This window comes from Saimiri boliviensis, chromosome 21 (assembly GCF_048565385.1).
Source record: "Saimiri boliviensis isolate mSaiBol1 chromosome 21, mSaiBol1.pri, whole genome shotgun sequence".
In the NCBI taxonomy this organism is placed as follows: domain Eukaryota; kingdom Metazoa; phylum Chordata; class Mammalia; order Primates; family Cebidae; genus Saimiri; species Saimiri boliviensis.
The window spans coordinates 27719088-27739590 of NC_133469.1; the positions used below are offsets into that span (position 1 = coordinate 27719088).

The 20503-nt window shown below is 51.2% G+C and overlaps 2 protein-coding genes across 7 annotated transcripts in view; one reads left to right on the top strand and one right to left on the bottom strand.

Moving 5' to 3' along the window:
• Nucleotides 1-425: 425 nt before the first annotated feature.
• LHFPL7 (LHFPL tetraspan subfamily member 7) lies at nucleotides 426-12016 on the bottom strand. 2 transcript variants are annotated; one of them, XM_010349209.3, is made up of 4 exons: nucleotides 11899-12016; nucleotides 5328-5444; nucleotides 3919-4057; nucleotides 426-914 (listed from the first exon to the last, which is right to left on the bottom strand). In XM_010349209.3, the coding sequence occupies exons 2-4, from the start codon at nucleotides 5370-5372 to the stop codon at nucleotides 652-654; spliced, it is 447 nt and encodes a 148-aa protein (XP_010347511.1). In that variant the 5' UTR covers nucleotides 5373-5444; nucleotides 11899-12016; the 3' UTR covers nucleotides 426-651. The 2 variants fall into 2 exon arrangements, with proteins under 2 accessions (XP_010347511.1, XP_039318269.1); XM_039462335.2 differs by having other exon boundaries at nucleotides 5328-5545.
• A 6300-nt stretch (nucleotides 12017-18316) lies between these two features.
• Nucleotides 18317-20503, top strand: part of KIAA1671 (KIAA1671 ortholog) — a 246788-nt gene continuing 244601 nt past the window's right edge. For all 5 annotated transcript variants that reach the window (XM_039462324.2, XM_039462325.2, XM_039462326.2 and 2 more), the window contains exon 1: nucleotides 18317-18407. The gene's annotated coding sequence lies outside the window, so the exon portion shown is untranslated. The remainder of the gene's footprint in view (nucleotides 18408-20503) is intronic.

Genomic DNA, 20503 nt, shown 5'->3' on the forward strand with positions numbered 1-20503 from the left:
GAGGCCAAAGCAGGTGGATCACGAGGTCAGGAGTTCAAGACCATCCTGGCTAACATGGTGAAATCCCATTTCTACTAAAATACAAAAAATTAGCAGGGCATGGTGGTGGGCATCTGTAGTCCCAGCTACTCTGGAGGCTGAGGCAGGAGAATCGCTTGAACTCGGGAGGCGAAGATTGCAGGGAGCCGTGATCATGCCACTGCACTCCAGCCTGGGTGACAGAGAGAGACTCCGTCTCAAAAAAAAAAAAAAAAAAGAAGAGAAAATATGCACATGCCCATTAAACAATGTAGCTTTTGAGTGACAGCCATGAACTCAGAATTAGCCTGGGCACTTTTCATGAAGATGCTGAATTCTCAGCACAGTCCTATGAGGTAAGGATTATAATAATAGTAGCTAATGTTTATTGAACACTATGGGCCGGACATGGTGCAAAGTGCTTTATTTACCTAGAGTATTTCCAGTGAATTCTCACAACAATCTTATGAGGTAAGCATGATTGCAACTTTCATTTTCCAGAAGAAAAAACTGTTCCAGAGAGGTAAAGTGGCTTGCCTGAAGTCACACAGCAAGAAGGAGCAAAGGTGGGATTGGAATTTGGCTGCCTCATGATTTCATAAAACTCTGGAGTTTGCTCCTCCCAGGAGATGTTTATTTGTTCATTTCTGGCACGAGGATAATTCTCTCGGTGGCACTGGAGAAGATGATGGTTCTCCCTTGGACCTCGGTCGTGTGGGGCCAGCTGATGATGGGTAGGAGGCTGACCAGGACCGCACTGAGGATAGCGGTTATGTAACCCCAACCCAGCTGGCACTTCCCACCGTGGTACATGGAGGAGGCTTCGCAGACTTCCTTGACGAATGGAGAGGCCAGGCCGATTGGGAATACCAACAGCCCCACAATCATGGCAGTGGCTGGAGATAGCAGGAAGGAAAGCCAATGTGTTGGCCAAGGGGCAGCTCACTAGCCTTCCATCCCACAATTCATCCACCCACCATCCACCCACCATCCACCCAACCATCTATCCACTCACCCATTCATTCATTTGCTTATTGATTGGCTCATCTCTCGTTTTATGCACCCACTCAACTATGCTTCCTGCTATCTGTCCATTCACTAATCTGTCCATTCAAACATACTCTTACCCACTTATTTTCTCTATCCTTCTATTGACATATCCATTCACATATAGATCCATCTATCCATTTTCCTACTTAACCACCTGCTTCCACTCGTCCATCCACCCACCCATCATCCATCCTCATCCAGTCTACTCATTTTCTTTATCCATCCACTAAAATATCCAGCCATTCATTCATTGTTTATCCATCCACTAACCAACTCACTCATTTATGACATTTCCTAACCCACCCAGCCATCCATTCACTTATTTATGGCTCAGCTCTCCTTTGATCAATTATACCCGCTCACTCAACTACACCTCCACTCTTCTTTCCAGCTGCTCATCTATCTGCTCAACCATGTTCATCTCCACTTATTCTCTCTCTCCCTCTGTGCACCTATTTGCTCACCTATTCATCTGTCCATCTGCCTACTTAGCCACCTACCCTCCACCCATCCTTCCATCCACCCATCCCTCATCCTACATCAATCCAACTATGTTCTATTCTATCCATTTTTCCTATCCTTCCATCCATCCACCCACCCATCCATCCATCCATCCACCCACCCATCCCTCATCCTCCATCAGTCCAACTATATTCCATTCTATCCATTTTTCCTGTCCTTCCATCCATCCACCCATCCATCCACCCATCCATCCATCCATCCATCCACCCATCCCTCATCCTCCATCAATCCAACTATATTCCATTCTATCAATTTTTCCTATCCTTCCATCCATCCACCCATCCATCCACCCATCCATCCATCCACTAATACATCCATCTATGCATCCATCAGTTCATTCATCCGCTTACCAACACACTCATTCATCCATTCAGCCGCTTACCCACCCAACCACGTGTTCATTCATCAAAATTCCACCTAACTGTTAGCGGTGCTGCAGTGGACATTAGTGATACCAACGAAATAACTGGACACCTTCTTGCTTCCAAGGCAGTCATAACAGAAATCAGAAGATCCCCTGGCCTCCCTTGCTGCTCTCCAGCCACGCTTGTCTACTTTCAGTTCCCTGCACATGCCTTGCTCTCTTGTCTCCATGCCTCTGTCCTTTGTGTTCCCATGACCAGAAATGACCTTGTACTCTTAGCTAACTGCTGCTCATCCTTCCACACTCAGCTCAAGTGGCACCTCCTCCAAGAAGCTTGCCTTAACCCATCCATACACTGGGCCCATCCATACACTGGGCCCATCCATACAGGTGCTTCCTGGAGTTTTTCCTAGCATCCTTTGCTCATCTCCATCATGTAAAACACAGCTGATGCCCTTCAACACCCCACCAACTAGACACTGCAAGCAAGCCTAGGACAAGAATCATGTCTTCACCAGTTGATTCAGCAAAGGTTTATTGTGCACCTCTTATGTGTAAAGCACTGTAGGGGCTGGTGATAACAAGACAGACAGACATGTCCTTGTCCTCATGAAGCTGATGTTCTTTGGAGAAAGAGGGACAATAATCAAGTAGACAGATTAGATATTTCAGATAAGTATGGGCTATAAAAAATATAGGCCGGGCGCGGTGGCTCACGCCAGCACTTTGGGAGGCCAAGGCGGGCAGATCACAAGGTCAGGAGCTTGAGACCATTTTGGCCAACATAGTGAAACCCGTCTCTACTAAAATACAAAAAGTTAGCCAGGTGTGATGGTGCACACCTGTAATCTCAGCTACTCAGAAGGCTGAGGCAGGGGAATTGCTTGAACCCAGGAGATGGAGGTTAGAGTGAGCCGAGATCGCACCACCGCACTCCAGCGTGGGTGACAGAGAAAGACTCCGTCTCAAAATAGAGAAAAGAAAAATATAAAGCAAAGTAAGATGGAGAATCCAAGGAGAGGGAAGCTCCCTTAGCTGTAAGTCATGGAAGACCTCCTGGAGGCAGTGGTATCTAAGCAGAGCCCATAAGGAAATGAGTAGCAAGACCTGAGAAAATCTGGGGAAAGAGGGGTCCAGCAGAGGGAGCAAGTGTGGTGTTTATGAGCAACAGATTGCAAATCAGAGTAGCTAGAGCACACTGAGACTGGCAGGGGAAGAAAGAGATGAGGTTGGTAAGGGATCGGGGGCTGGGTTAGGTGGAGCCTCATAGGCTACAATAAGCAATTTGGATTTTACTCTGAGTATGATGGGAAAGTGACTGGAGGGTGGATAAACCAGCCTGAGTGGCATGATCTGATGTCAGCTTAACAGGACTCGTTCATCCAGTGTGCGGCCAAATCGACACTGAGGGGGAACAGTGAGAACAGTGAGACCTGTGAGGGGCTTATTGCTGTAATCCAGGCAAGAGATGGTGGAGAATTAATTGAATGAGGATTGCAGTGAAGACCAGGCTAGTACATTCAAAAACTACCTATGAATTAGAGAAAAGCAGTTTCAACTTCTCAAGAGATGTAGTCTTGCAGGTTCACAGCTTAGCAAGTGAAGCATGGGCTAGATTTCGGCACCTTCTCAGTTCACAGCTGGGCATGCTTGCAGTGCACAACATCCTCAACCGTGTATGGTGGCCCTGGTAAGGATGACACGAAGTGGATGGATGAGAGAGAAACGAAGGGGGACAGATGATTAGGAATGGGTCAGCTGAGAGCAGGAATCGGTGGCACTAAGGATGTCATCTCTCCTTCCCCCTGATTTCTGGCTTACCGAAGGACTGGGGATAATCAACAGTCCTCAGGTTCATCTCTGAGATCGGACTCAAGAGGCCAACCTCTGCTCACAGATCATTCATTCATTCATTCCATGAATTCGTTTAGAGTACTGACCACATGCCTGTGCATTGGATTTACCTGCCACTGCCTGCACCCCCGGTATCGGACCACTGCTTCCCCTTGGGCACAGCCCCTTAGGGGCCACAGCCCAGGACAGGAGGAAAACTGCATTGAAGGCCAGCAGGAGCCAGCTTCCAAGGAGCATCACAGCTGAGACCTGCAGGGAAGAGATAGAAGGAAGGGTATTGGCTGGGGCAGGGGCAGGAGGGCACTCCCTCTGCTCATTGACCACCTTCTGAGTCCTCTCAGCATCACCACGTGCTCTGTGCTATTATGATCCCCATTTTACATAGAAACTGTTGAAGAAAATAAATTGTCCGATGAAAGTGCAAGAAATTGAAGTCATTTGCCTCAAATCATGGCTAATTAAGTGGCAGAGCCAGAATTAAGTTCCACATTGACTGACCACCACATGGCACCTTTATTAAGCAATTGCTACATGTGAGGATCATCAGGAGAGGCACCTGGTGGCTGCTGTTACATCACCCTTAGAACGATCGACGTGGAAGGCTGCATATTCTTCCTTAGAGGTGAGGAGTCCTTTCTCATTCTCCCCATTGTTGGTTTTGGCAGCATGCATTGTAACAGGGACTTTTAACACCTTAGCTATCTTCCACTTTATTTTCTTTTTTTGACAGAGTCTCACTCTATCACACAGGCCGGAGTGCAGTGGTACAATCTCAGCTCACTGCAACCTCCACCTCCCAGGTTCAAGCGATTGCGGTGCCTCAGCCTCCTGAGTAGCTGGGCTACAGGCATGCACCACCATGCCCAGCTAATTTTTTGTGTTTTAGTAGAGATGGGGTTTCACCATGTTGGCTAGGATGGTCTCAATCTCCTAACCTCATGATCTGCCCGCCTCAGCCTCCCAAAGTGCTGGGATTACAGGCGTGAGCCACCACGCCTGGCCAGCTTTGATCTGTAAACCTAGCAGTGTTTAGAGGGTGGCCAGGTAGGAGAGTGCAGGTTGTATACTGCACAACTCTCAGACGTGTTGGGGACTGTCATAGATTTGCAAACTGATCACCGTGACTTTCCAGCAGGGGACAGTAGAGCGTCCTGAAGAAGGGAGGCCTTTTCCTAAATTGCAGGCAGGTGCTATATTGACTGACAGCTGCCTTTGGAATCATCCTGCGTGTTTGCTGAATTATCAGTAGCTGGACCGCACTCCGCGCCTACAGAGACAGGGGATCCCAGTGTAGCAGAGAACCTGACATTTTTGCAGAGTTCCACCGGTGTTTCTGAAGGGCTGTCAGGTTTACACATCTCTGTGCTCAGTTCTAAGGAGAGTAATGGCAAATGTATAGGTATTGGGACACCCAGGCAGTGAGGAAAGCATCCTTGAATTCCACTCAGTCAACTTTCCTGCCCTGATGAGTTTCACCGAAGCCCCCGAAAACCCAGCGACTTGGTGTGCCGGGTCTCACCTTCCAGGCAAAGTCAGGAATGTCCTCCAGGGAACTGAAGGTCATGCAGCTTTGGTTCCAGCTGTCACCCTGAGGCCAGGAGCAGTAGGTGAGGATGCCAAAGGAGAAGGTCGAGGTCTGGAACCAGGCAGGGGAGATGAGGCTGAGGGCTGAGATGCAGGTCAGAGAGAGCCCCAGAGCTGCCCGCACGCTGCTCAACATTAGGAAGTATTGCTGACCTAGGGGTCAGTGTTGAAGATGACTGATGGAGACTGCAGGGAGAAGGAGAGAAACGAGCAGGCAGAGGTGCTCCCTAGCCAGGGATCTCGTGCTATGATCAGATCAGAGATAATCAGCTCCCCCTTGAGACTGGCGATGCAATGGGAGGTAGTAATAACTGTGGTCTTGTCCTGGGGGTTACTTTGCCCTAACAAATTCTAGAAGTCCAAGCCCCAAGTCCTAGAATAAATGTAAGCCCTCACAGACCTTTGGATATTTGCCCCTCCGCCTTCCACATGCTGCACCGTCCTCACTGGTCCATGGAGGGCTCTTCCGATATTTCATTCATACTTTCATTTGTTCATTTGTACATTCATCCATTCATTTATCCATTCTTTCTGCTTCTACCCAAATGGGACACCTTTTAAAAATTCATACACATATGCCCTTTCTTCCTTCTTTCCTTCCTTGCCCCCCCACCCTTTTTTTTTTGAGACAAGAGTCTTGCTCTGTCACCACATGCCAGGCTGGAGGGCAGTGGTGCCATCTTAGCTAACTGTAACCTCCACCTCCCAGGTTCAAGTAATTCTCCTGCCTCAGCCTCCCGAGTAGTTGGGACTACAGGCGTGTGCCACCACGCCCAGCTAAATGTTTGTATTTTTTTAGTAGAGATGGGGTTTCACCATATTGGCCAGGATGGTCTCGATCTCTTGACCTCGTCATCTGCCTGCCTTGTCTTCCCAATACAGGTGTGAGCCACCGTGCCCAGCCCCTTCCTTCCTTTTCTAAGAGAAAGGCCTTGCTTTGTTGCCCAGGCTGGAGTGCAGTGGCATGATCATAGCTCACTGCTGCCTCAAACTCCTAGGCTCAAGTGATCCTCCTACCTCAGCCTGCTGAGTAGCTGGGACTACTGAGGCACACCACCATGTCCAGCTAATTTATCTTTTTATTTTTTGCAGAGACATGCCATCACATGTGGCTAATTAGAATTTTTTTTTTAGAAAGAGTTTCGCTCTTGCTCTTGTTACCCAGGCTGGAGTGCAATGGCACGATCTCAGCTCACCGCAACCTCCACCTCCTGGGTTCAGGCAATTCTCCTGCCTCAGCCTCCTGAGTAGCTGGGATTACAGGCGTGCACCACCATGCCCAGCTAATTTTTTGTATTTTTAGTAGAGACGGGGTTTCACTGTGTTGACCAGGATGGTCTCGATCTCTTGACCTCGTGATCCACCCACCTCGGCCTCCCAAAGTGCTGGGATTACAGGCTTGAGCCACCGCGCCCGGCCCAGAAATATTTTTTCTTTTTTGTGGAAACAGCATCTCCCTATATTGCCCAGGCTGGCCTCAAGCAACACAGATGCTGTTTATAGCAGCTCCCCTGTTTTTAAGTTTCAATTATTTAATGCATGTCATTTTTTGTGGAGATTTTGCAAAATTGGTGTGGTGCTATAATGCATGCATTTCTCATTGCTGCAGATGGTATTATCTTTTTTTTTTTTTTTTTTGAGACTGAGTCTCGCTCTGTTGTCCAGGCTGGAGTGCAGTGGCACCATGTCGGCTCACTGCAACCTCTGTCTCCCAGTTTCAAGCGATTCTCCTGCCTCAGCCTTCCAGTACCTGGGACTACAGGTGCGCACCACCACACCTGGCTAATTTTTGTATTTGTAGTAGAGATGGGGTTTCACGACGCTGGCCAAGCTGGCAGACGGTATTATCTTATGTATTGCATTCTGCCTCCTACTTTCGGGCTGAAGCACCGTGGTTTTAGACGGATGCGTGTTGCCATGTGTATACCTGTCCTACCTGTCTTGGTTTGGGTTCCTTTGAAGCGGATCCCAAGGGTCTGACTTCCTAATATCATCACCTTGGGGGTTAGGGCTTCAACATATAATTTTTTTTTTTTTTTTTTTTTTTTGAGATGGAATCTCGCTCTGTCGCCCAGGCTGGAGGGCAGTGGCGCCATCTCAGCTCACTGCAACTTCCGCCTCCCGGGTTCAAGGGATTCTCCTTCCTTAGCCTCCCAAGTAGGTGGGACTACAGGCGGTTGCCACCACGCCCAGCTAATTTTTCTGTATTTTTAGTAGAGACGGAGTTTCGCTGTGTTAGCCAGTTTGGTCTCCATCTCCTGACATTGTGATCCGCCAGCCTTGGCCTCCCAAAGGGCTGGGATTACGGGTGTGAGCCACTGCCCCAGCCAGGGTTTCAACATATAAATTTTGGGCGGACATAAATATTCAGTCCATAGCAAGACTCTAGTGAGAATCTGTTGAATGTGGTTTGATTTTGCTTATATTTGTTCTTTTTTTTGGGGGGGGGGAAGGGCATGTTTTCCAATGGAAATTAAAATGTATTTTAATAATAGTGGCTGAGGCTGGAAGGCGATTTGCTAGCATACATACAGCCAACCCTACCATTGATGGCCGGATAGGAAGGCCAGAAGGGTGAGTCTGCCCAAGGGCACTCAGGGTCACAAGCCGCTGAGCTGTCAACCAGGCCAAGGGCACCTAGGCCGATTTTCCAGGCTACTGCCATCAACCTCGGCTTTCACTTTGGCCACCTAAGCCCAGCCACCCACTAAACATGTCGGGAATGCTGGGGTTGGAGGCCAGCCAACCCCTCCACCATATCCCAGCTGCGGGACGTGGGGCAGGTGGCTCCATGGCTCTGGGCCTCAGTTTCTGCATCTATGCAAGAAGATTATGAACCCCTTCATCTGTACTAGGGGCAGAAAGTGTTGGGATCAGTCAGTGGGCATGGTGGTATGATGAAAACGGCAGAGAAGCCCAGATCCTCCCCTTCCCATCTATAGGAGCTTAGGGAGATGGCCCCACCTCTCTGGAAAATGGGAGAGGGGGTTGTTGTAAAGTTTCAAGGGTGTTAAAATACGTGTGTGTACGGGGGGCGGGGGTGCAGGGGGAGGAGCAGAGATCAGCCTGGACAGGTAGGTCTGGGTCAAGTTGCATGGGCTTTTAACTCCAAGATTAGAAAAACCTCGTAGCTGCTCGCCAGCAAGTGAAATGCGCTCCCTCGAGTGAGAGGGGACAGTATTTTTGTGGGGTTGTTTTTATCCCTACACCAAAATCAGCCTTTCCTTTGGGTTGGCAAGATCCTGAGGGGTGTAATTCCAGCCAGGAAGCTGGGGAGAGCTGAATCCGTGGCGGCCTGTGATTGTACCTCTCTCTGGCTGTACCAGTGGCTCTCCAGGTGTTTCTGACCTTGAAAGGAGTTTTGTTTTCCAGATAAAGCTCAATGTGATCTGGGAAAATCACACCAACCGTCCAGGTACCCAGAAACCTAAATGAGGCATTAAACCCAAAACCACATCCGGCCAGGCTGCCATTAGCAGGAATCCACCTAAGGGAAGCTTGAAAGGGACTATTTTCTCCTCTGGCTCAGTGGGCTTTTAATAGCAGTCAAGAATTTCTGGGCGCTGCAGTCTAAGCACCTGTAAGCCTTGTGGCCACCTGATGAGGTAGATACTGCTGTCATTGCTCCCATTTTACAGATGACGAAACTGAGGCTCAGGAAGTGAGCCATAGAACTGGGACTCACACTTAGGGAATCAGGCTCTGGTTCTGGGCCCTAAAACCAAAGGGATATTAAGGACTTAATTTGAAGTCTAATTAACCCAGTGGCTTACTAGGGCTGCCCAGGGTTAGGGCACGGAACTGTCCCATCAGCTCTACCCTGGGAGCAGGGATGGTTCCAAAGAAGCCATAGGAAGCCACAGGCAGAATCTCAGCAGGAGAAATCGGTTTGGGAGTTTTGAGGTGGCTGCTACGGACTTGCTATGTCAAGCTAAGTCCCTTTCTTCTTCTGGCTTCACATTTTTCTCCGTAAACTGGAGGGAGTTAAATCATTCATTAACTTTAATGCGCCCAGCTCAATGTGACCCCTTAACCCCATACCCCCAGGATACAGCGGTGAATGGGACACAGTCCCTGCCTTCAAGGAGTTTAGAGTTTTGTGGGCAAGACAGACCCACAAGATTACAGCAACGTGTCTGCTCATCCATTCAACAAATACGGGGTGTCTGCGATGTTCCCGGAACTGTTTTAGATGCCGGGGGGAATCCGCAGTGAGGAAAACAGGCGAAGCCCCTCTTTATGGAACTTAGGCTCTGGAGGGAGACGGAGGGAGGGAGGGAGGAAATTAGCCAGTCAATATGTAATATGCTAGATGTCAATAAGTGCCCTAGGGAAAAATCACGCGTTGGAGGGGGACAGCAAGTGATTGGGTGACTGGGGGATGCTCACTAAAGCTCCGTGAGAAGGAGACCTTTGAACTGGGGCCTGAAGAAGGTGATGGAGGGAGCCACGTGGAGAGGGGTCAGAGCAGGGAGCAGGTGCAAAGGCTCTTAGCACATCTGAGGATGCAGAGGGCCGTGTGAAACTAGGAAAGGAAAGAGCAGTGGGCGTTGTAGTAGGGATAAGTCTTGCTCCGTTGCCCAGGCTGGAGCACACTGGTGCAATCACAGCTCACTGTGGTCTCAACCTCCTGGGCTAAAGCAATCCTCCCACCTCAGCCTCCCAGGTAGCTGGGGCTATAGGCGTGCACCACCATACCTGGCCTTTTTTTTCTTTTCTTTTTTATAGAGATGAGGTCTCTCTATGTTGTCTAGGCTGGTCTTGAACTCCTGGCTTCAAGAGATTCTCCTGTTTCAATCTCCCAAAGTTTGGAGATTACAGGCATAAGCCACTGCACCTAGTCTGACTTTTTTTTTTTTTTTTGAAACGGAGTTTCGCTCTGTCACCCAGGCTGGAGTGCAATGGTGCAATCTCGGCTCACCGCAACCTCCGCCTCCTGGGTTCAGGCAATTTTCCTGCCTCAGCCTCCTGAGTAGCTGGGATTACAGGCACGTGCCACCATGCCCAGCTAATTTTTTGTATTTTTAGTAGAGACGGGGTTTCACCATGTTGACCAGGATGGTCTCGATCTCTCGACCTCGTGATCCACCCACCTCGGCCTCCCAAAGTGCTGGGATTACAGGCTTGAGCCACCGCGCCTGGCTAGTCTGACTTTTGACTTGTGAGTGTGGTAGAGAGTCTTCGGCTGGTCTTTAGCAGGGGAATGGCATGAACTATCTTAGGTTTTCAAAACCATCCTGGCTCCTGGGTGGAGAACAGGCAGAAGGGAAGGAGGGTGAAACCTTCAGAAGATGACTCTTTAGTCAGACAAGAGTCAGAGGTGGCTGTGGATGGCCATGGAGGTAGGGGTAGGGAAGGGGACAAAGAGTGGTCAGATTCTGGATCTATCTTGAAGGGCAAAGGCTGATCAGATTTGCTAAAAGAGTCCACCTGGGGTGTGAGGGAAAGCCAAGAGGCAAGGATGCCCCCAGGGCTTCCGACCTGGGACTGAGAACCTGCCGAAGCAACAGGTTTTCTGGGGCAGGTGGAGGTGTCTGAGTGTGAAGTTGTGTAAGTGAAGCTTGAGATGTCTATCTTCTCCAACCCATCAACTGGTATGTTTACAGGTATGAGCGCAGGCACGGCTCCACACCATGAAAAAGCCTGGGGTGACATTGGGGACAAGCACAGAGGAAGGGCACCCGGTCCAGCCTGGGGGGGTGCAGGCGACGTCCAGGCTGAAATGCACAGATGGGCAAACTAGGTCTGGGGAGGAGGTTTCCTTTCATCTCTTTTCACATCCTCCCAGCTATGCAGCCAGGTGAGTCCAACTACTGGGTCTATTCCAACATCTGTTACAAATTGGCTATGCCACATAGGGCAAACTCTGTAATGGCTCTGAGCCTCAGGTTCCCGGTCTACAAAAGAAAGGTCAGCGGGACTCAACCTTTTAGAGGTGATGCATTCCTTTGAAGATGCGATGTAAAACTATGGATGTTGGTTGGGTGCAGTGGCTCATGCCTGTAATCTCAGCACTTTGGGAGGCTGAGGTGGACGGATCACCTGAGGTCAGGAGTTCGAGACCAGCCTGGCCAATATGGCAAAACCCCGTGTCTACTAAAAATGCAAAAATTAGTCTGGCATGGTAGGCGGGTGCCTGTAGTCCCAACTACTCAGGAGACTGAGGCAGAAGAATCGCTTGAACCTGGGAGGCGGAGGTTGCAGTGAGCCGAGATCACACCACTCTACTCCAGCCTGGGCAACAGAGCAAGACTCTGTCTCAAACAAACAAACAAAACAAAACCATGGATGTTTCCACGTGCACTCTCACACGAGCAAGCATGCACACATGAGCGCGCGCGCGCGCACACACACACACACACACACACACACACACACACACACTATTGTATGTCATTTCAGAGGCTCCTGGAACCCCTGATGCCCATCATAGCCCCTGAGCAGTGCTCTGCACTGTCCCAGTTTCCTTCCCTCCCCTCTCAGGTCACTTTTCCCTCCAGACTCACCACACGTTAGACCCTGCAACGTGGCCAACCTCTGCTCAGCCTCCTGCTTTCAATCCACATCTGTGACCTTGTAAAATTCTCCTTTCCTTTGAAGGAAGAATGGCACTCGTAGAACAATGCCCAGGCACGCTTGATAAACTGGTCTGAGGGGGTGTGTGTGTGCGCATTTTCCTTTCCGCTTCCTTAAAGCAATAGCCTTTCACTCCAGGCTTCTAGGTGGCCTGAACGAAGAGAGGAAAGCCAGCCCCAAGTGGGGACAAGGGGTGGATGTGGTGTTATTTCTCAGATCTTCCCCAAGAGCTGTGAACTTCTCAAAGTCAGGCACTGTGTCTTAAATATCTTTATCCTTAGCACAAGACTTGGCATAGAGTAGGGGCTGGTATTTTCTTTAGGTATAAGTGATGGAAGCACAATTCAAATTGGCTCAAGTAGAGATGAGAAATGTATCGGCTCACATAACTGAAAATTCTCTGGAATGGGCTTCAGGCACAGCAGGATCCAGGTAAATAAGCAATGTCTTCAGAGCCCCTCTCTCTCCACCTCTCAGTTCTGTGTTCTGCTCGGTTGGCTTCACTCTCAGGCAGATTCTCTCCAATAATATTGTATTTTGGTGGCTCCAGGCTGACATTCCCAGACTCAGCAACCCCAGAGAGAAGAAAGCCCCTCTTTGCACACAATTGCAGCAGGTGTGTTGTGATTAACGACATCTGGACAAACTTGGCGCACATGCCCACCACGAACGAATCACTGCGGTCAGGCAAATAGGATGGTCCGATCGGCCAGACCTCCATCCTGTGTCCTGGGGTTGAGGGTTGAGGGTTGGAAACTGACGCCCAAATAAGGGTGTCAGGAGGCTTACCCGCCTTGAAACTCCATGGACTGAGTGTAGGGGATGGGATTCTTTCCTGGAGGAAAACGGAGATGCTGTTGGCAGAGGGGAGGTGGCCGTTGGAAGGTGAGAACAAGAGACCCCCCCTCAGTGTACGGGACATGCTAGCTTTTCCCTGCAGCTTCACGAATGAGCACCCAGCAGCTGGTATTGTTGGAAGAGGGAGGTTTCCAGCCAGTTAGAGGCAGAAAATCTGAGTGAAGCCCGAGACGCAGGCTTCAAGTCCCAGCTCTGCCACCTCAGTCAGTGTGACCGGAGTTGGGGCTTCTCTGCCTCCTTGGCCTCAGTTTCTCTACCTGTAAAATGAGGGCATCTGACGTGGTGGTTGCCAGGATGTTTTTCCCACTCATTCATTCATGTATCCGTTTTTCCCCTTTCAATCGATATGTGTTGAAGGGCACTGGAGTTAGCCTAAACTGGATCTGGATTTCATTCCGATGCTGACTTGCGGTATCAGGCTTGACTGAGGCACCTTCTCAGGTGTGCCCAGCCGCGTCCCTCCCCAGCAGCCACTAGCGCCAGACAAGATCCAGCCTCTTCTTACTTTTGCCTGCAGGCGGTTTGGGTCAGTTGCTGCAGTCACTCGGCCACCTCGGCCTGCATCTCCCGCTGTCATTCAAGCAGACCTGACCCGATTTAAGGGAGGGAGCCCTGGACCCTCCTCATCTGGGCTCAGGTGGAACTGACTTCCCTTGGGGCTGTCTGGAGGCACCGATAACACTGTTGGGCCCAACTGTGACTAATGGCGGACGGGATGCCGTCAGCTGAGATCGCGCCATTGCACTCCAGCCTGCACGACAGAGCAAGACTCTGTCTCCAAAAAATCAATAAATAAAAACCCAACTGCATGTCCCTCAGATCTTAGCTTCTACATCAGTTCCTCAAAGAAGCCATCCCTAACCACCAAAACTACCAAAACTGATTAGATGTCGCAGCATCTGGGGCTGGTACCCGCATCCATTAAAGTGCTGATCACACTGTAGTAGAATTGCCCCAGCCAATGAAGTCCTTGCCCTCCGTCATCCCTTCCACGGTCTGTCTGTTTCACGTGGCTTCTGTAGCCAGCCTAGTAAGGCATGTCTTATATTTGCTCTCCCTCCTCTCTTGCCTTGAAGTCCCCTTCCCTTCACCCTTGCTGAGCTGGGATTTCCTTCTTTCTTTCTTTCTTTTTTTTGAGACGGAGTTTCACTCTTGCTGCTCAGGCTGGACTGCAGTGGCATGATCTCGGCTCACCGCAACCTCCGCGTTCAAGTGATTCTCCTGCCTCAGCCTCCCGAGCAGCTGGGATTATAGGCATGTGCCACCACGCCCGGCTAATTTTGTATTTTCAGTAGAGACGGGGTTTCTCCATGTTGGTCAGGCTGGTCTCGAATTCCCGACCTCAGGTGATCTGCCCGCCTCAGCTTCCCAAAATGCTGGGATTTAACAGGTGTGAGCCTCTGCGCCTGGCCTGCTGAGCTGGGATTTTATCCCTAATAAAGCATTAGCATATAAAATTTGCCTTGGCCTCTGTTTTCCAGGGATCCAGGCTGAAATGCTAGCTGCGTGACCTTGGGCAACTTACTTAACCTCTCTGAGCTTCAGATCCTTCATCTGTAAAAAGGTAAATAATAGAACAACATCTCAGCGGGGCACAGTGGCTCATGCTTGTAACCCCAGCACTTTGGGAGGTTGAAGTGGGTGAATCACTTGAACCAGGAGTTCAAAACCAGCCTGGGCAACATGGCAAAATCCCGTCCCTACAAAAATACAAAAGTTAGCTGAGCATAGTAATGCACGTCTTGGGTCCCAGTTGCTCAGGAGCTTGAGGCTGGGGAATGGCTTGAGCCCAGGAGGGCAAGATTGCAGTAAGCCAAGATTGTGCAGTCCAGTCCGGGTGACACAGCAGGACTTTGTCTAATAATAATAATAGAGCATGTCTTAAAAGTTGTTGTGGAGTTTAATGAGACAGCACAGGCAAAATACTTGGCTGAAGAAATGAGAGCCTTCATTAGTATCATTACCATGAACCAAAAGCTGGATTCCAGCACTTGAAAACATTTACCCAACATTGACCTTCGTGAATATTTATTGGGTGTCAACTCTGTTTCAGGTAATACACTGGCCTCTTCCCACAAGGACTTAGCCTAGAAAATGAAAGAAAAGTCACTGGGCAATTATACTACAGTGTGATCAGCACTTTAATGGATGCGGGTACCAGCCCCAGATGCTGCGACATCTAATCAGTTTTGGTAGTTTTGGTGGTTAGGGATGGCTTCTTGGAGGAACTGATGTAGAAGCTAAGATCTGAGGGACATGCAGTTGGGTTTTTATTTATTTATTTTTTTGAGACAGAGTCTTGCTCTGTCACGCAGGCTGGAGTGCAATGGCGCGATCTCAGCTGACTGCAACTTCTACCTCTTGGGTTCAAGCGATTCTTCTGCCTCAGCCTCCCAAGTAGCTGGGACTATAAGCATGTACCACCACACCCGGCTAATTTTTGTAGTTTTGTTGAAATGGGGTTTTACCACATTGGCCAGGCTGGTCTTGAACTCCTGACCTCGTGATCCGCCTGCCTCAGCCTCCCAAAGTGCTGGGATTACAGGCGTGAGCCACGGCGCCCGGCCCAGGGACATGTAGCTGTTAACCAGATGATGGGGAGGCAGAGGGCAAAGTCTTCCTGGCAGGGGTAAGGGCATGGGCAAAGGACTAGAGTTGAGGGAAAACATCTCAAAGAACATACTGGTTCTCACCCTCGAGATGCAGGTAAATTTCAGGAAAAACAAAATGGATGAATATGCACCAATGAAAATGCATGAACATGGCCTTTGCAAGGAGTGTGTGAGGTGTAGAGCTATACTCTATTCCAATATGCTAGCCAGGGCCACGTGTGGATTTTAAAATTTATGCCAATTGGCTGGGCGCGGTGGCTCACACCTGTAATCCCAGCACTTTGGAAGGACGAGGCGGGCAGATCATGACGTCAAGAGATCGAGACCATCCTGGCCAACATGGGGAAACCCCGTCTCTACTAAAAAAATACAAAATTAGCTGGGTGTGGTGGCATGCACCTGTAGTCCCAGCTACTTGGGAGGCTGAGGCAGGAGAATTGCTTGAACCTGGGAGGCGGAGGTTGCAGTGAGCTGAGATCCCGCCACTGCACTCCAGCCTGGCAGCTGGCAACAGAGCGAGACTCTGTCTCAAAAAAAAAAAAAAAAAAAAAAAAGCTAATTAAAATTAAGTAAAATATAAAACTTAGTTCCCTAGTCTCCCTGACCTCCTTTTAAGTACTCAGTAGTCATCTGTGGCTAATGTTGGACAGTGCAGATATAGAAAGTTCTATTGCACAAAGCTGACAGAGGCTAATCAGGACAGACTTCCTGGAGGAAGGGGCAGAAGAGTGCAAGGAAAGGTTCTGGGAAAATCCCTGGGGAAGCACTGCGCTCTATTCTCAGAAAGAGAAAAGCCAGGGCTGGGAAGGTGAGATGGGGAGAGGGAGGGGTGTTGCCTCTGGAAACAGTGTACAACCTGACACCTCTTTGGTTAGGGTTTACCTCTGGGTATGTGCGAGGTGGCATCTCTCACCTAGGTGGGAAGACACAGGAATAGAAGGGGAGCCAGCTAAGGTGGGGCTGAACCAGGAAGTCCTGCCCCTTCTGGGTCCAGGTTCAGGAGGACTCTGGGAGTTGTAGTTCAGCACTTCTAGAATCCTCCTGAAGCTTGACAGGGATAGAAGAGCTTACGCCAGCTGGGCATCTCTTGGGGCGGAGAGGGGGGTTGATGGTTAGGGTTGGGGAAATGTCTGGATTTGGAGTGTCCGTGGTGGGTAGGGTGGCAGGAGGAGGACTGTCTTGTCCCCTCCCATCCTTATGTTCTGGGATAGAGAGAAGATGCCGGGGTTGAAGACTGCATTGGCTAGGTAACTGAGAAACACGAACATTTCGTTAAACAGAACCCCCAGCCTACGCATTCTGGTTCATGGAGATTTGCCCAGGAGAGACGGGAAGCTCCCATAAGGTTAGGGAGGAGGGGCAGCAGATGTCACGTCATCAGCTGTTGGTCATTCATGCACTCAGCATATATTCTTTGAGCACCTACTGTGTGCCAAGCCCTGTTCTAGTCACCGGGAATCGGGATTGAATGAAAGACAGACGTCCCTTCCTCCAGGAGTTCTAGATAAAAGAACAGACCATCAACAGTGATTTGCCTTTGATGGTAGAACATACACATGCCAGGTAAAAGCCTGACTTCCATGAATGTTGAAGGATTTTAAGTTTCAATCCAGCCATTCCTGGTCTCCTCCTCACAAACTTCTCTCTGGAAGTGGGACTCATTGTAAAAGCAGCTGGGTTTGATCCTTTTGATGATTGTACTCAAGATACCCAGATAATAAGCAGAATGTTCTGAGATGCGAGACTTCATGGGACCTCTGCCGTCCGATTTCTGGGCTCCAGCACTGTGCACAAGTCAGCCGGGGGTTCTCGGGCTGCTGTCTGGTAAACAGGGCGTACCCTGTTTGGGTCTGAGGGTGATCAGACCTTCAAAAGGGTTGCAGTGGAAACGGTGTGTAACGGGAGCTGCCCTTGCTTTTTACACACACCCATCAACCGAAGAGCAAGCTGAGGCACGAAGTCTTCCCACCAATCCTCCTGAAGCCACAGTGTGTGATGTCCTTTTCTTTCTCAACTTTATTGCCTATCTTGCTTATAGTAAAGGCACATTGATTTTAGGTCCTCCAGTTATTCATGCTCTGTACATTTCCCATCGGAGCACATGTCACAGATGCAATAGATACACTCGTGAAATTGTTTGTTTTGATATCTGTAAGCTGCACAACAGCCTGGATTTTGCCAGCTGCCCACCACTGGGTCTCCAGCACCCAGCATGCGATAGGTGCTTAATAAAGATCTGCTGAATGAAATGGGTAAAGGATAACGAAACAGGTATTTTCTCTTTCAGAGCCGACTTCCTACAATTGTCTCAACTTGTCCACAAGTTCCTATATCCATTACCCCACAACCCACAGCCCAACACAGTGGCAGGAAGATTCCCATACAGTAGGCGCCCCGGCGGAGTGAACTCCCGGGTGCAGTCCCCCTATTTGCCGCGAGGGGGCGCCAGCACCGCGCACAGACCTTGCCAGCCCCCGGGCCGGCACCTGCACCCCAGGCAAGCCAAGCCTACATTTAGACAGAGCCTCCTGAACTCCTGGGCTGCATTAGGTTCGGGGTCGCAGGCTGGGCAGCGGGTCGGTGCCCGTGGTGGAGGGATCCTGGCCGGTGACTGGGGAACATCCAGGAGACGCGGGAGGCGACCGGGAGCAACGCTCCCAGTTGCACCGAGCGGGTTCGGGGCTCGAGGGGCGGGAACGTTTCCGGGAGGGGTGTCCGGGCGAGTCGTGACCTCTGACCGCCGGAGAGATCCCAGGCCCAGGCGCTACTGCCGACCCGGGTTTTGCCGGCTCTGCTCCCCTCCGCGCAGGCGCGGCCGCCTGCAGTTCCCATGGTGACGGGGGCGCGTCCCCGCCCGAGGCCCCGCCCCCAGCAGGCTAGGCTGCGCTGGGCTGCGGGCGCCGCGGGCAGGTGCCGCGGGCTGCGGGCAGGTGGCGGCGCGGCGCGGGCTGGCTGGCGGCGGCTCCACGGTAGGTTGCGCAGCGGCTGTGGGGAGTCGGGGCCGGCTGGTCGCCTCCAGTCCCCGGCCCGCGAGGTAGCTGGGGGTGACGGCGGCTAGCGAGGGCCGCCAAGTTTCTGCCCGGCCGAGGCCCCGGGAGAAAAGTTGGCAAAGTTGGCCGGGGAAGAGGCGGGGACCCGAAGGATTTCCCCAGACTCCGGGTCTGCGGGGAGGGAGGATTCCGGTTTGGGAGCCGGGGAATCCGTCTCCCGAGACTTGGGAGTGGATCCCGCGGGAAGATCCCGCACAGGGCAACCAATGGATCACGTGCCACCTGATTGGCGACTTGGGAGTCGATCCCTGGAGGGGATTGGGCGCTGGAGGCCTGGGGTCCCACTGGATCCCCAGTCAGGGGTGACTGCGGAGGGTGATTCGGGATTGGGAGCTAGAGGATCAATCTCCTCCCATGCCGGGCTGAGCCTTGGGAATGGATTCAGAGAGATCCGGCGGCCGGGAGCTGAGGGATCTCTGGAGATCTGGGTTACTTAGCCTGGAGCTGCTAGGGTCTGGACATCCGTGTGGGTCGGAGGCCCCGAAGGTGGACAGTGTGGAGCAAGGGCGATGATTGAGACGGAGCCCCGGGCGAAGGGAGCCCGGAAGACAGCGGGGGTGTTTCGGGGGCGTGAGAAGGGCGGCGCGGGGCCCCTCCGGCGCGGAGGCTCTGGACGCGTCCTCCTGGCCTGGCCTGGCCTGCGCCCCCTTCCGCTCGTCTTCACAGGGCAGAGGCGCCTTGATGGGATTAAGGCTCAGCCCCCCTGCTCCCAGGCAGGCCCGCGTGGTCCCCGCCCCGGTGGCGGCGCGGCCCGCCCGGGCTCTCGGGTGGGGCCCCCGGGATGGGAAGCGGCTCATTGACCCCCAGCCGAACCTGACCTTTTCACGCCCTCTCGGCACACAGTCGCCTGGGAGTGGGGGCGCTGCGCGGTGAAACCGTGCTATTTGTCCAGTCCTGGAGCAGGCTTTGACCTCGGAGCCGCGCGATGCCTAGGTGGCCAGGGCTTCCTGCCTGCCGTGACTGAACTTTCTGTAGCCAGCAGCAGCCATTATATTTTGGAAGGGAAAGGACTGTACCTGTTGCACAAAGAACACTTTCTTTGCAGCTTCTTTGTGACCTTGGGGAAAACGCTGAACCTATCTGAGTCCGGATAGGAATTCTCTGGGCCAAATGGGCTTGGCCTAGGAGGGTCTGCATTCTCCCTCTTCTAGGAGGCTGGCAGGATGGATCGGGATGAAGGGTATGAAACAGGCAGGGGCTCTGGAAGTATCAGTGCCTCTCTCAGTCTATGGCCCCTCCTTTCCCATGCCCCATCCCTCGTGCTTGCCCTGCAATATCTACAGATTCCAGAAACTCTACTTGCTGTCTTTTGAAACTGCAGGATTAGAGAGATAGTGAGCTTAGCCTTTCTTCCAAATGAGTTAATTGCCCCTGTGGTCCCCCCTGGCAGATGGAAGCTCTGAAGTTTGGCTAATGAGTAACCAGGACATTTGGACAAGGCTTCTCCCTTGGCCTAGCTTTCCCTCTGCGAATCCATCAAGGCTCCCGGACAAACCCGTGTGCACCCCGGACGCTGGTGCCTCCTTCCTTCCTGTAGCAGCCGGGGACAGTTCCTGAGGAATGTATACAGACACAAGCCCAGATCTTCGTGGCTCTGGTGGGGGAAGGGGGAACCTTTTTAAAGGATTTGCATGCTTTTGAAAGGGTGCAATTACCCAAGAGAAGTGCAGAGTTTCAGTGCAGTGTCTGGGCATATAATTCAGCTGGGCACGTGAACAGGTTGGCTCCATCAGCCAGCGTGTATCGAGCACCTACCGCATCTGGAGTGCTGTGGAAATGGCGTTGGAGTTATTTTCCGTCTATGGAGCAGTCAGCTTACCCGCTAGTCTAGTACTGATTATTGATGTTGGGGTTACATTTCTCACCCTAGCTTCACAGACTGGAAGCTGCTCCTACCCCCATGGAGGACCTAGAGGCTTTTTTTTTTTTTTTTTTTTTTTTTTTTTTTTTTTTTTTTTAAGATGCGAGTCTCACTCTGTAGTCCAGGCTGGAGTGCAGTGGTGCAATCTCGGCTG

Excerpts from the sequence above, each read along its gene's own strand:
- LHFPL7 (XM_039462335.2), bottom strand. The coding sequence starts at position 5,528 with ATGTTGAGCAGCGTGCGGGCAGCTCTGGGGCTCTCTCTGACCTGCATC. Across the intron at positions 4,058-5,327 it reads TTCCTGACTTTGCCTGGAAG|GTCTCAGCTGTGATGCTCCT; the intron begins GTGAGACCCGGC and ends TCTTCCCTGCAG. Across the intron at positions 915-3,918 it reads GGGGGTGCAGGCAGTGGCAG|CCACTGCCATGATTGTGGGG; the intron begins GTAAATCCAATG and ends TGCTATCTCCAG.